General features: G+C 38.1%; 1 protein-coding gene across 8 annotated transcripts in view; it reads left to right on the top strand.

The window, feature by feature from the left end:
- The first annotated feature begins 2,279 nt into the window (after window positions 1-2,279).
- Window positions 2,280-12,925, top strand: part of LOC148855084 (P-loop containing nucleoside triphosphate hydrolases superfamily protein) — a 50,807-nt gene continuing 40,161 nt past the window's right edge. For 3 of the 8 annotated variants that reach the window (XM_088986413.1, XM_088986414.1, XM_088986417.1), the window contains exons 1-7: window positions 2,280-2,841; window positions 3,439-3,551; window positions 3,680-3,806; window positions 7,535-7,633; window positions 11,802-11,870; window positions 11,963-12,097; window positions 12,178-12,246. In XM_088986413.1, coding sequence (XP_088842539.1) covers window positions 2,725-2,841; window positions 3,439-3,551; window positions 3,680-3,806; window positions 7,535-7,633; window positions 11,802-11,870; window positions 11,963-12,097; window positions 12,178-12,246 — 729 coding nt within the window. In that variant the 5' untranslated portion in view covers window positions 2,280-2,724. Of the gene's footprint in view, window positions 2,842-3,438; window positions 3,552-3,679; window positions 3,807-7,534; window positions 7,634-11,801; window positions 11,871-11,962; window positions 12,098-12,177; window positions 12,247-12,925 lie in introns of those variants that run through there. The other 5 variants (XM_088986415.1, XM_088986416.1, XM_088986419.1 and 2 more) reach the window with 4 other exon arrangements.

Consider the following 12,925-nt stretch of genomic DNA (forward strand, 5'->3'; position numbering starts at 1 on the left):
TCAAGGATGGAGCAAAGATAGAGGTCTTCATTGATCCTTGGGTTCCTACTTTAACAAGAAGAACCCCAATGCCAATCAGTAACGGCTCCTTACACCATATAGATCTTAGAATAGCGGAACTACTAAATAGTGATGGCTCATGGAACCAACAATCTCTTGAAGATAGATTGGAGGGCAGTCACTTTCCACATGTCAAGGAAATAAATCCAAATATCTACTTGGAGTTCGATACCCCAATATGGTTGAAAACCTCAAAGGGAACCTTTTCTGTGAGCTCCATGTACAAAAATCTAACAACATCCTTGGCTTCAGCGTCCTCCGCTTTCTTTGATTGGAAGTTTCTATGGAAACAAAATCTCCTTCCAAGAGTGAAAATCTTCATGTGGAAGTTCTTATAGGAAGGGTTGTTAACCAAAGACAAGTGCTCTTCGTGGTTGCAACTAGAAGAACTAACTTGCTCCTTCTGTAAGCAAACCAAAGAAACATTTAAACACCTCTTCTTCACATGTCCTTATGCGCGAGTAGTATGGCTTCAAAATCTCTCGGCCCTCAATCCAAACAAAATCAAAGAGAAACCACCCCATGAAATCATTTTGAGTTATTTAAGGGCGATAAAAAGATTTTCAACTCCCTCTATGGTATCCACTGTCTTCTGTATAGTCAGCATAATTCTATCACCGATTTGGAAGGCTCAAAACAACCTAGTGTTTAAGAATAGGGGTAATAGCATATAAGGGCAACTTTTGGGGTTTAATATCAATAAAAGTAGTATATTAAAAAAAAATCAAAAATAGGTTAACTTTTTAAAAATAATATCAATAAAGGGAAAAAATACTATTCATCATATTCTTCTTGCCATTTGTTCACCAGAGCCGCCATCCGCCGCTGCTCGCCACTGCCGCCTGCCATTGCCTCCGACAATGTTGCCGGAGGGGGCCGGAGGCGGCGTTGGTGGTTTCTCTGTCCAACGTTGCCACCTCCGCCTCCACCTCTGGCAACGTTGCTGGAGATGGGTGGAGACGAAGGTGGCGGCAACAGCGGGCAGAGGAATGACCACCAGCGTCGCCGCCACCTTTGCCTCCGGCCACCTCTAGCAACGTTGCTGGAGGCAGAGGTGAAGGTGAGCAGAGGCGACGATGGGCAGCAGCGGTGGCGGACGGTGAACAAACGACAAGAAGAAGAAGATGAACAGTGTTTTTCCCTTCATTGATATTATCTTTAAAAGGTTAACCTATTTTTGAAAATTTTTTAAATATATTACTTTTATTGATATTAAACCCCAAAAGTTGCCCTTATATGCTAGAAACCCTTAAGAATGTTCTAATGAGCCCCCTTGAACTGCTGAACATCTTGCGAAGCTATCAAGTTGACACCTCCACACAAAACAACAGTACATGTATTGCTACTCCCTCTAGCTTGAATCTCACGCAAAATGTGTTACAGGTTGATGGATCTTTTGTCCCTTTAATAGGAACTGCAGGAAGAAGTTTTATCTTCAAACGAGTAACAGGTGAAACCATTGCTGAAGGAAGGCCATGCTGGGCGGTTTCAAGCTACGATTCAGAGATAAAAGCTTTAATAGCGGGTCTTGAAACAGCTTCTACCTTAATGACTCCGAGAAGTTAGTACGTTTTTTGAGTACCATAGAAATACCCTCTGGATGGATCGAGCAGCTCCATTGGCCAAAGCTCAGAAAGCTTATATCACTTTTTGCTAAGACACTTTTTGTTCATATAAATAGAAGTCTAAACAGAACTGCTCATGCACCGGCTTATTCTGCTTGTAAAGGACAAATGGTCAAACTACAATCCTAATCAGTCTGCGACAGTACAATATCTGCAATGAAGTAATATGAGTGGAGCTTCTCTTTTTTTGTGGAAAAAAAAAAACAGTTCAATTGATTTGTCTAGGTTGTTTATCAAGTCAACACTATTCTACAAGTAAATTCTTCACGGTTAATGAATGGAACTAAAAACCTGAATGGGTAGGATGTCAACTCGTCTCATCAGCAGATTCAACCGTGGGTTGAAAACATTGTTTGTGAAATGATGCACAATAGTTTAATAAAAAATCTGGATATCCATTCACCACACGAAACTCAAACAGAACTTGGGGCATAGAGTTTTGATGTCATCGGAGGCAACACATGGATGAATAAATCTGTCCACGTGGCAAATTCATGCTCTGTCATTCACAAGAGGCTCAAATTTATTATTCCTTCTTCCTTGTTTTTCAAGGAAAGTTTTATATATTATCTTCGGCTCGCACGTCATTGCTCTGAGGTTGGACCGGAATGAATTTATTCTGTCATTACTGGAAAATGGAAAATAAAGAAAAAAGCAAAGCTTTTTAAAAAACACACACAGAGGCCAGAACATCGGATTGACGGAAGTCGCGAAATCCATAAAACAAAACAAGGAAAGAAGGAATACGGATCCCAAGACGCTAACGTCGCAACATCGGATCCCCGTCGTTGAACAGGGATCCCAAAAGCTTTACCGGTAAGAAAGAGAGAAAAGAAAAGAAAAAACTAGTTAACGGAGCATCTGTTGCCGGGGTTTCTCTTCCGACGGAAACAACATAAAAAGCAGAGTAAACGCCACAAATCAACTGAACCCATCCGTGGATTCTCTAAATTCTGTTAATCTGAGTGTTCGTTATCTCGCTCCTTCATGATTGGGCTTTTCTTCCGGTACTAATTTTTTGGAGCCTGGAGGAGGGGCCATGGATGACAAAGTTGTTCAGCGAGTGTTTCAGGAAGGAGGCCGAGATTACTTCCAACAGCTCGCTGCCTCATCTTCCTCTTATTCTTCCATCCTACAGTCTCTTCCTCTCCATGTGGTAATTTCCTTTATTATTTTTGGGCACAGATATGGTATGCTTCGGTCTGATCAAACAATTCCCAATGGCATTATTTGGACCTGAAATTTGTTGTATTTCGATTAAATTGTATGGTTGTATATTCTATTGCACTTTAATTTGCAGTTTCTTTTATGATTCTATGACGGATATTTGATTAGTTAGTTATGGTCAATGAACGAGAACCGATAGCGATGAAATGGGGATGCTTTTTTTTTTTTTTTAGATTTTTATTTTGCATTCTGTCTTATTGATCTCCTCTAACTAATAGAAGCTTTATTTATTTTTTGTCCATTTAATTGCTTCTGCTTTTAGTTGGGTCGTAAAAAACACTTGGTAGAGGGAAAAAAAAGCAAGAGAAAGAAAGGTAAAACAATTGACATTTAAAAGCGATTGAAAATTATCCAAACTCAAGAGACCATGTTGTTTTAAACTTGGGCAATACATTGTTTTTATGCATGTCTTGTGCTTGTTTATTATACATTACTTTCCTATTTGTTTGTGTTTTAGAACTTTTGCGTTTGGGTTTTCTTGTGGCATTGTTAAGAAACTTAATTATGATTGGGTTGGATTTTGCAGTCCTTTGATCATGGGTATTATTTACTAGTTAAAGCTGTTCAAGAACTCCGAGAAAAAAAGGAGGGCCTTGTCACGGTCGGCATTGGTGGTCCAAGTGGTTCTGGTAAAACAAGGTATAGTTATTGTCGTTGTTGCTAATGGGAAATGATTATTGTGAGTTTTATGTTCTTTTAAAAATTTTATTGTTTTCACCAATGTAGTTTTTTCTGATCAATACTTGTATGTTTATCTATCTCTGAAGCTTAGCAGAGAAGGTAGCATCTGTACTTGGTTGTACTGTCATATCAATGGAGAACTATCGCGATGGAGTTGATGATGGGAATGATCTTGATTTGATAGATTTCAGTACTTTAATTCAAAATCTTGAGGTTTGCTTCTGTTCCTTGAAAAAAGGATGGTATAACAATGCAAGCTTAATATGGGTTTTCATTTTATTTTCACTCAGTTGGATGAATCATTTAGAGATCAGTCAGCCCCATCATTTCAGTTTCAACTGTCTTTGAGACTTCATCTCAATTTTGAGTTACACTTTGCTGAATGTTTTCAGATAGGGTTGATACTTCAGAAAGTTGCCTGAAACTTTCAGGATCCAGTTGTTTACCTTTTGGTTTCTGGCTGGGTTTTCCAAGTCTGGATTGAGTTATAAGGTGGTAACAATCAGTAGGGATGCAAACGGATTGGATCGGATTTGAAGCAGGGTATATCCGAATCCGATCCGAAGATCTGATTGGATCTTACAAACATGGATTTGAATTTGAATCCGATGATGAAGTTGGATATTCGGATATGATTTGATCTGATTTATTTATTTATTTTAAAATAATAATTATTAAAAGACAAATAAAATGTAACAATTTAAATAAAGAAAAACAAAAAATACAAGTATCTTTTCAACTATTTTTGTCATATATGCATTTTTTTAATAAAAAATAAATAATATAACAAATTTACAAAAATGCAATATAAATAATATATTTTTAAATGAATACATAGCATATATATGTGTTGTGTATGTGAATGATTCAATTAACACTAGTCCAGTCCTAGGTCTGAGATAAGTAAGAAGGAAAGAAAACGAAGAAGAGAAAGAAGAGGGGAGAAGAAAGGGTTTGGTCTAAGAAGAGGAAAAGTCAATTCCCTCTTGACCCACCTTATATTTATACTCTTTGTATTAGATTACAAAAGACAAATTTGTCCCTCATTAAGTATGGGATATACAACTTAAACCCAAACAAAATAGACAACTCAACTTTAATTAAATAATCAAATGACCAAACTACCCTTGTACTGTCAATTCTAACACTCCCGTTTAAGTTGGAGAGTATATATCATATAGTCCCAGCTTGTTACATATGTAATCCACTCTTCCTCGACTCAACCCTTTTGTGAATAAATCTGTTGACTAGTTTCCTGAACTCACATGTGTTGTATTTATCACTCCACTGATCACCTTTTCTCTTATAAAGTGGCAATCAACTTCATTATGCTTTGTTCTCTCGTGAAAGACTAGATTAGAAGAAATGTGGACTGTAGCTTAGTTATCACAGTACAACCTCATGGGTTTGTCAACTGAGAACCTTATCTCTTGCAAAAGATTTTTCAGCCACACTAGTTCAGATGTAGTATGAGCCATGACCCTATATTCAACTTCAATACTGCTTCTTGCCATCACAGTTTGTTTCTTGCTCTTTGAAGTTACCAGATTGCCACCTAGGAAGGTACAATACTCTGTAGTGGATCTCCTGTCAGACACATATCCAACCCAATTAGCATTTGTATACCCCTCAAGTATCTTAACAATTCATAGAACTGTCTCTGAATGTGGAACTCGAGGATGTTGCATAAACTAACTCACCATATTTACAGCAAATGATATATCTGGCCTAGTAATAGTTAGATAGTTCAAATTACCCACCAACCTCCTGTACCTTTCAGGATCATCAAACTCTTCACCTACATCAATACTCAACTTGACATTTGGTTCCATGGGTGTTTCAGCTGGTTTGACACCCAACAACCCTGTTTCTTCAAGTAAATCAAAGATATACTTTCTTTGGCACAAGTTAATACCATGTCTTGACCTTGCAACTTATATTCCCACCAGTTATGACAATATCATCCACATACACCACTAACAAAATCTTCCTAGTTTCTGATTCATAACTGAATTCAGAATGGTCTACCTGTCACTGTTTCATGCCAAAGTCCCTCACTATTTCATTGAATCTACTAAACTACGCACGTGAAGATTGTTTCAACCCATAAATCGCCTTCTTAAGTCTTCAAACTTTACCATCCTTCCCTTGAGCAACAAATCCTGGTGGTTGCTCCATATATACCTCCTCAACAAGATCACCATGTAAGAAGGCATTTTTGATGTCAAGTTGAAAGATGGGCCATTCATACATTGCTGCTAAAGAATTCAACACCCGAACTGAACTAATCTTAGCCACAGGAGAAAATGTCTCCGTGTAGTTAACACCATAAAACTAAGAATAGTCTTTGGCCACTAACTTGGCTTTCAACCATTCCATACTGCCATCTGGAAGATGTTTTACCATGTATAACCCACTTACATCCAACAACATGCTTATCAGGAAGGAGAGGGATAAGCTCCCGCGTGTGATTGTGTGCACAGTGCAGAAATGTGAGCAATGGAAACATAATGGGAAATAGGATGAGATGTACAACTACGTTTACCTTTCCGCAATGCAATAGGAAGATCATGGTGGAGAGTTAGAAGATGGTTTCTCCTCCCACACATGTTTCACCATCTTCTTGGTTCTCAAGAACACTTCCACTGATTTAGCCCATGGTACATGATTCTCACTATTTAATTTAATAGAGGTCATTTGAATACTCAAGTAATCGGGGGAAATCATAACACCAGTTTTATTATCACTACCCTTTCCAGCTGTTGCCATTATAACAAAATCACCACACCAAAAAAAAATGTCCAACTACAAGAGACAAAAGTCACCCTTCACTATTCAGCACTACACCACACACCACACAATAAAACACTATTGTTACGACACTGTTGCTGTCATAGGTTCAGCACCAGAAAACCGTACTGCTACCACACATATTCAGACATAAACAGAGAGAAAAAACAGTCCATATGCATGCCTATCAATCAACATTGCCACATGGATGAAATCAATCCAAAAGAGAGAGAACATACTACACTATCAGCCGATTAGAGAGTTCTATTCACACCTGCCCACAACCAGCCCTCTTTGAGTCATTGATTAGAGGGTTTCTAGCAAACCACCACCACAGAAACCGGAAGCAATAGTTACCTCCAAGAAGGAAAAAAAAATGACCACTCCTTTTTTGGCCCCTTTATCAATCCTCCAATTAGTTTGGGAGTTATTTCAAAAAGAAATTCTGATGTGGCGATCCCGGGAGAAAGGAAAGAAGAAAAAAAACCGAGTTCTAGACTGATTTTTTAGCGCTATGATACCATGTGAATGATTCGATTAACACTAGTTCAGTCCTAGGTCTGAAATAAGTAAGAAGGAAAGAAGAAGAAGAGAAAGAAGAGGGGAGAAGAAGAAAGGGATCGGTCTAAGAAGAGGAAAAGTCAATCCCTCTCAGCCGACCCACCTTATATTAATACTCTTTGTATTAGATTGCAAAAGACAAATCTGTCCCTCATTTAGTATGGGACACACAACTTAAAACCAGACAAAATAGACAACTCAACCTTAATTAAATAGACAAATGACCAAACTACCCTTGTACTGTTGATTCTAACAATATATATTTATATAAATAAATAACATATATATCAGATCGGATCTTCTCGGGTCAGAGTGGGGGGGGGATCCGATTTCTGATGGGATCCTATTATCCGATCTGAAGATCTGAGATGGGGATATCCAAATTTGACAAAATAGGATCGGACTTCGGATCGGATGGGATCATGATCTGATCCATTTTCACCCCTAACAATCAGGTCCTGCATGAGATGAACAAACTTGAGTCTTGAATAATCTCTCAATCAATAAAACATGGCCAATTATTTTGTCCTGAACTCTTAGAAGCTGTTTCTTGGTGCTCAGAATGACTAACACAGTCTTATGTCAAATAGGATTTGATGAAAGGTAAAGATATGTTGATGCCAGTGTTTGATTTTCAAGAGAAAAGTCGTATTGGTTCAAAAACAGTGAAGAGTTCTTCTTGTGGGGTGGTAAGTATTCATATATCCAAAGTTTTACTCTAAATCAAGGCTTTTTATATTTGCTTCTGGACTATTGTTTCCATCATAAGTGATATTGGTACATATTTTGGAGTCATATAGAAGAAAATTGGAATTTTTTTCTTCAGAGCTCTGTTTGATGTTAGGAAGTGGAAATGGAAATGTATTCCACTTCTGCTTTGATACTATGAAACATAAATGACCAGCCCCCTGTAGCAATGTGGGATTGAATTATTGAAAGCTTAAAGTCTTCTAGTGACTACTTATGCTCCACTATGGAATTAAAGGCCAAAGAGCAGAACCTAGAAACCTCCAGACGTTGGCTTACTAGTTCTGCCATTAATTATATTTCCACTCTGATAAAAAAATACTATAAGGGACATGCGAGTGAAGACTGATGGAAATATTAGGAGACATGTGCTAAAGATTTGGAAAAACAAGAACTCAATATAGTACCGTTGATACATAATACACCTATTTTTGGCAAAATAGTGCCATAAAAACATTGGAGATGCAAAGGATGTAAATGCACAATTGCCTGAAAGGCAAGAACCATATATTGCACACATCAATGGCCAAGATTTTGTCCATCTTCTGCACATGCACACACAATGCAAATTTTTGTAAAGCATTTAAAATTGGTTAAGTATGTTCTTTCACATTTCTTACCCCATTTGGAAAATTTTAGTTATTTATATTTTTTGCAGTCAGTTTTTCTTAATATCATTGAACTCTAGTCAATGCCAATTAAAATCCAATAAACACAAAGATATGCTAAATCTTGGTTGGAACTGTGGAACATTCCATTATTAACATTTTGTTTTTTGTTTTTTGTTAAGTAAAAGGCTTATATTTTATTAAGCTGCGTTAGATAATAGTTTGACAAAAATGTTAAAATGAAAAAGCAAAATGGAGTATGGTTGAGGTGTGTCTTGAGGCATGTCATCTTCCCATCCCAAGGGGCATTTGTGGGTGGAAGATAAATACTCGATGGCCCTCTCATTACAAGTAAGTATGTAAACTCAAGAATTAGGCAAGGCATTCTTGGAATAATTTGCAAACTGGATCTTGAAAAAGCATATGATATGTCCATGGAGCTTCATTAATTATGTTTTAAGAAGGGTGGGATTTAGGGTGCCTATGGAGAAAATGGATGTCCAGGTATTTTTCTACTCCCATGTTCTCTATGACAATTAATGGGTTTTTTGAAAGCTGTTTTTGTGGGAAGAAAGGCTTGGGACAGGATGACTCATTGTCACCCTTTCTCATCATTTTGGTAGTGGGGTCTCTTAGTTGCTTGATCAACTATGTTTTTGAGGGAGGTTATATTGAAGGTTTTAAGGTGGGAGGTGATGAACCACCCATTGCAGTGCTGCAATTTGCTCATGATGCTATTATCTCCTCAAGAGGCTCTCACGATGACATGCTTTTCCTTCTATGCCTCATTTACATTGAGGCAACATTCGACTTGAAGATCAACCCAAAAAAAGTGAATTAATTCAAGTTGCTGATGTTCCTCATACTGGTGAGCTTGGAAATACTCTTTGGGTTTTGAGTAGGCTCTCTTCCCTAAACCTTTCTAGGCTTGCAGTTGAGTGCCAATTAGATATACAACTATTTGGGACCCCATAATTCAAAGGTTCAGGTGCAAATTAGCGGGATGGAAAAGGAATTATCTCTCAAAAGGAGGCAAACTCATACCTATTCGGAGCTTCCTCTCAAATTTGCTGACTGACCCTTGGAGAAAACACAGAGAAACTTCCTTTAGGAAGGACCAAATGAAGGGGAGAGGAAATATCACTTGGTAGGATGGAAGGTGTTTGAACCCAATATGAGGGGAGGAATGTCCTTAAGGCAGTTGAAGAATATGGCTTGGAAAAGGATCACCTTTGAAGGAAAACCATAGCAGCAAGTATGGAATGGTAACAATGGACTGGGAATCCCAATATTCATTGCAGAGCCATTGCAGTGCTGCAATTTGCTCATGATGCTATTATCTCCTCGAGGCTCTCACGATGACATGCTTTTCCTTCTAGGGACAGTGTCACCATGGTTCAACTCGTGCATAGAGGGATGTTATTGGAAATATCTGTAGTCAGTTTTGTGAGCAGGATGAGTCAGTTAGTCACCTGTTCATTCATTGCAGAGCTACTGGTCAGCTCTGGGCCCATTTCCTATTGCATTTTGGAAGATAGTGGGTCCTTCCTCCTTAACTCTGTTGTCTAATACCCTCCTATAAAGTAAAGGGCTTTTTCATCAGAGGAAGGATTCATTGGAAAACAGTCTTTAGCTGTTTGCTAGTCTATCTGAAAGGAATGAAACAGCTGGGTTTTTGAAGCCAGATCAGCCCCCATGGAGGCTCTTACTGGTAAAATTAAAATGGCATCTCATGAAGTGGGTGGAGGTGTTGAAACTTTTAGAGATGTAAGTTAGATCAGTTCAGAAATCAGTGGTACAACATCATATTCCAGTAATTTCAAGTGTTTTGTCAATTTTTTTTTTTTGGATATGTATGACCATGTGCATGCATATTAGGTGTATAGTTTGTACATATCAATAGTCTTCTGCGTACATAATTTGAGGGATTTTCTCTCTCTTTATAGCAATACAAATTTCTTACCATTTATTAAAACAAAGAAAAATGAGCTTGAGCCATCATATTAGGCATGTCTGAGCCTTGTCATCTAGAGTGTGCACCTCTTTCACATAGAATCTGATGTTTATTGACTTGCCAAGAATCTTGCTAGGATGTTGTCAAGAGGAGCTCTTTGTATTGGGGTTTGCAATTTTGTTTTTTCAATTAATCAGCAATAGTGACCAAGTAGTTTTATTAATGGGAAAAAAAGCTAAGAGACCTCTTTTGTTCCAGAACTGAATGAGGGGGACTAAGGACATGCTTATGGGATTGAAACACTAAAGAGCCTGGATCTCCTGCAAGCAAAAACTCTGCACACATGGCATCCATCTGGGCTCGCCACACTAAAACATCATTGACAAATACGGCTTAGTTCCAGAGCCCCATTACAAGATGTGTGATCCTGAAGCACCTAAAGTCCCTCCCACCACCACCACCACCACCACATACACACAGAAAAAAAGGAGAAAAGGTCATCCCTCCCCACCCCTTCTGTAGCCAGGAAACTGTGTCATTGGCTGATCTAAGAATCAACCTAAACAGGCAGTTTAATTTTTGATTCCAATGCTCTAGCAATTCTTATAAGATGATGGAGATTCCTAGTTCTGTCTGAATTAGAATGTATCCACCCAATCACAACCTGACAACCACCTTATATAACCAGATTGTTCAGGAATTAGTTTACCAAAAAAAGTTAAGGAATTAAGGAAAAGAGAAATCCATTTTACAAAGGCTATGATTTCTGCTATTGTGGAAATTTCCAACTTAAATGGACCTGGTGGGCTATTGTGGAAATTTAACCACCTTCCCTTCTCTCCTCTAAAGGTGTCTCCCACTCCTGGTGGGCTAGGATTGCCAAGGAACACCCATCAAAGTTCAATATTGCTCTACCTGAGGGGCTCCTATGAGGGATGCAGTTACTGTCTACCATCCTCTAATTGTAGACTCCATGTGAAACCCATTAAATTCCTCCTTTGTCAATACCACCATTCTTACAGTGATCAAGTCTTTGATTATATTTACTTCTTGTTGAAAATTCTTGAGTTCCTTTAATAACAAATGTATTGGCACACCAACTTTCCTCCTTTAGATGGAGGTCCAAGGAATTTAGAGCTAGAAAGCTCCAATATATCAGCTCGGATAGTGGAACCACTGACCACTGTTCACCAAATAAAGGGTGGGGGGGATTGTTACATATAGTCATTATGAAGGAACAAGATATGAATACCTGAATGGGTGGTTGGAGAAAGAAGACAGGATCACATACCGTTGTAGTTTTCTCTGTTGATTTTGTGTTGGCAAGCCTGTTGAGACTGGGATTTTACTCTAGTCATTTATTAACATGCTAAAAAAAAGGCTAGTATATTGGTAAGAAAAGGCCAGTCCATACATTTAAAGTTAGAAGCATCGTATTGTAGCGTGCTCTGTTTTTTGGTAGAAGGCTATCACATTAACTATTCCATTATAGCACTTTAGGCATCATATTGTGGCACTTTTGTTTCTAAATTTGTGAACTTCCTACAGGTAATCATTGATGGAACTTATGCTCTACACTCAAAACTACGCTCTTTACTAGATATTCGAGTTGCAGTGGTAAATTTTTGGTTCCTTGATGCCATTTTCGTTTGATTGTATGCTTGTTTTGTCTAGCATAAAATTTTCCTTTTGAAATGCCTGGTGATCAGGTTGGTGGTGTTCACTTTAGCCTTCTTTCTAAAGTACGATATGACATTGGGGATTCTTGTTCCTTGGATTACCTTATTGACAGCATCTTCCCATTATTCAGAAAGCACATAGAGCCAGATCTACATCATGCCCAGGTTGGTGTTTTGATGACCTGCTATTTTGGGGATTCTTTGCTCCAATTGATGATCTGCTATTTTTGGGGTTCATTTTTCAGATTAGAATCAACAACAGCTTTGTTTCATCCTTTAGGGAACCTATTTACAAACTGAAATGCAAAAGTGAGGTATGTGCATGATTTTACCACCAAACACAGGCTCCTTTTAATTTCCATATAAACTACCTTTTGATGTTCCAGTTGTAAATCACACCTGCAATAATCTGAATTAAAAGAAAAGAAACAGGAGAAAAGAAGGAGGTTGAAGAGAGAGAAGTGATGGGGGAAGATGGAAGAAAAGGAAGAAGAAGAGAGAGTTGTTCTCAAACCTCTCTTCAGCCCCCAATGATCTTTTTTATTCTTTTGTTGTAAAAAATAAGGACAATTAGAGTGCCCTTAATAGGGCGTCCATCACTAAAGACAGGAATAAAAAACAAGAAAACAGGTCCATAACTAAGGCCCACTACCCATTAGCACAAGTCATAACAATAACTTAAAGAAAAACAAAGAAACTAAGGCCCATTTGGCCCATTATCTCTACAGTTCCATATGCAATAATCTGAATTAAAAGAAAAGAAATAGGAGAAAAGAAGGAGGTTGAAGAGAGAGAAGTGATGGAGGAAGATGGAAGAAAAGGAAGAAGAAGAGAGAGTTGTTCTCAAACCTCTCTTCAGCCCCCAATGATCTTTTTTATTCTTTTGTTGTAAAAAATAAGGACAATTAGAGTGCCCTTAATAGGGCGTCCATCACTAAAGACAGGAATAAAAAACAAGAAAACAGGTCCATAACTAAGGCCCACTACCCATTA

Source organism: Nelumbo lutea, chromosome 4, assembly GCF_056320005.1.
Source record: "Nelumbo lutea isolate HS-2025 chromosome 4, American lotus-T2T, whole genome shotgun sequence".
NCBI lineage: Eukaryota > Viridiplantae > Streptophyta > Magnoliopsida > Proteales > Nelumbonaceae > Nelumbo > Nelumbo lutea.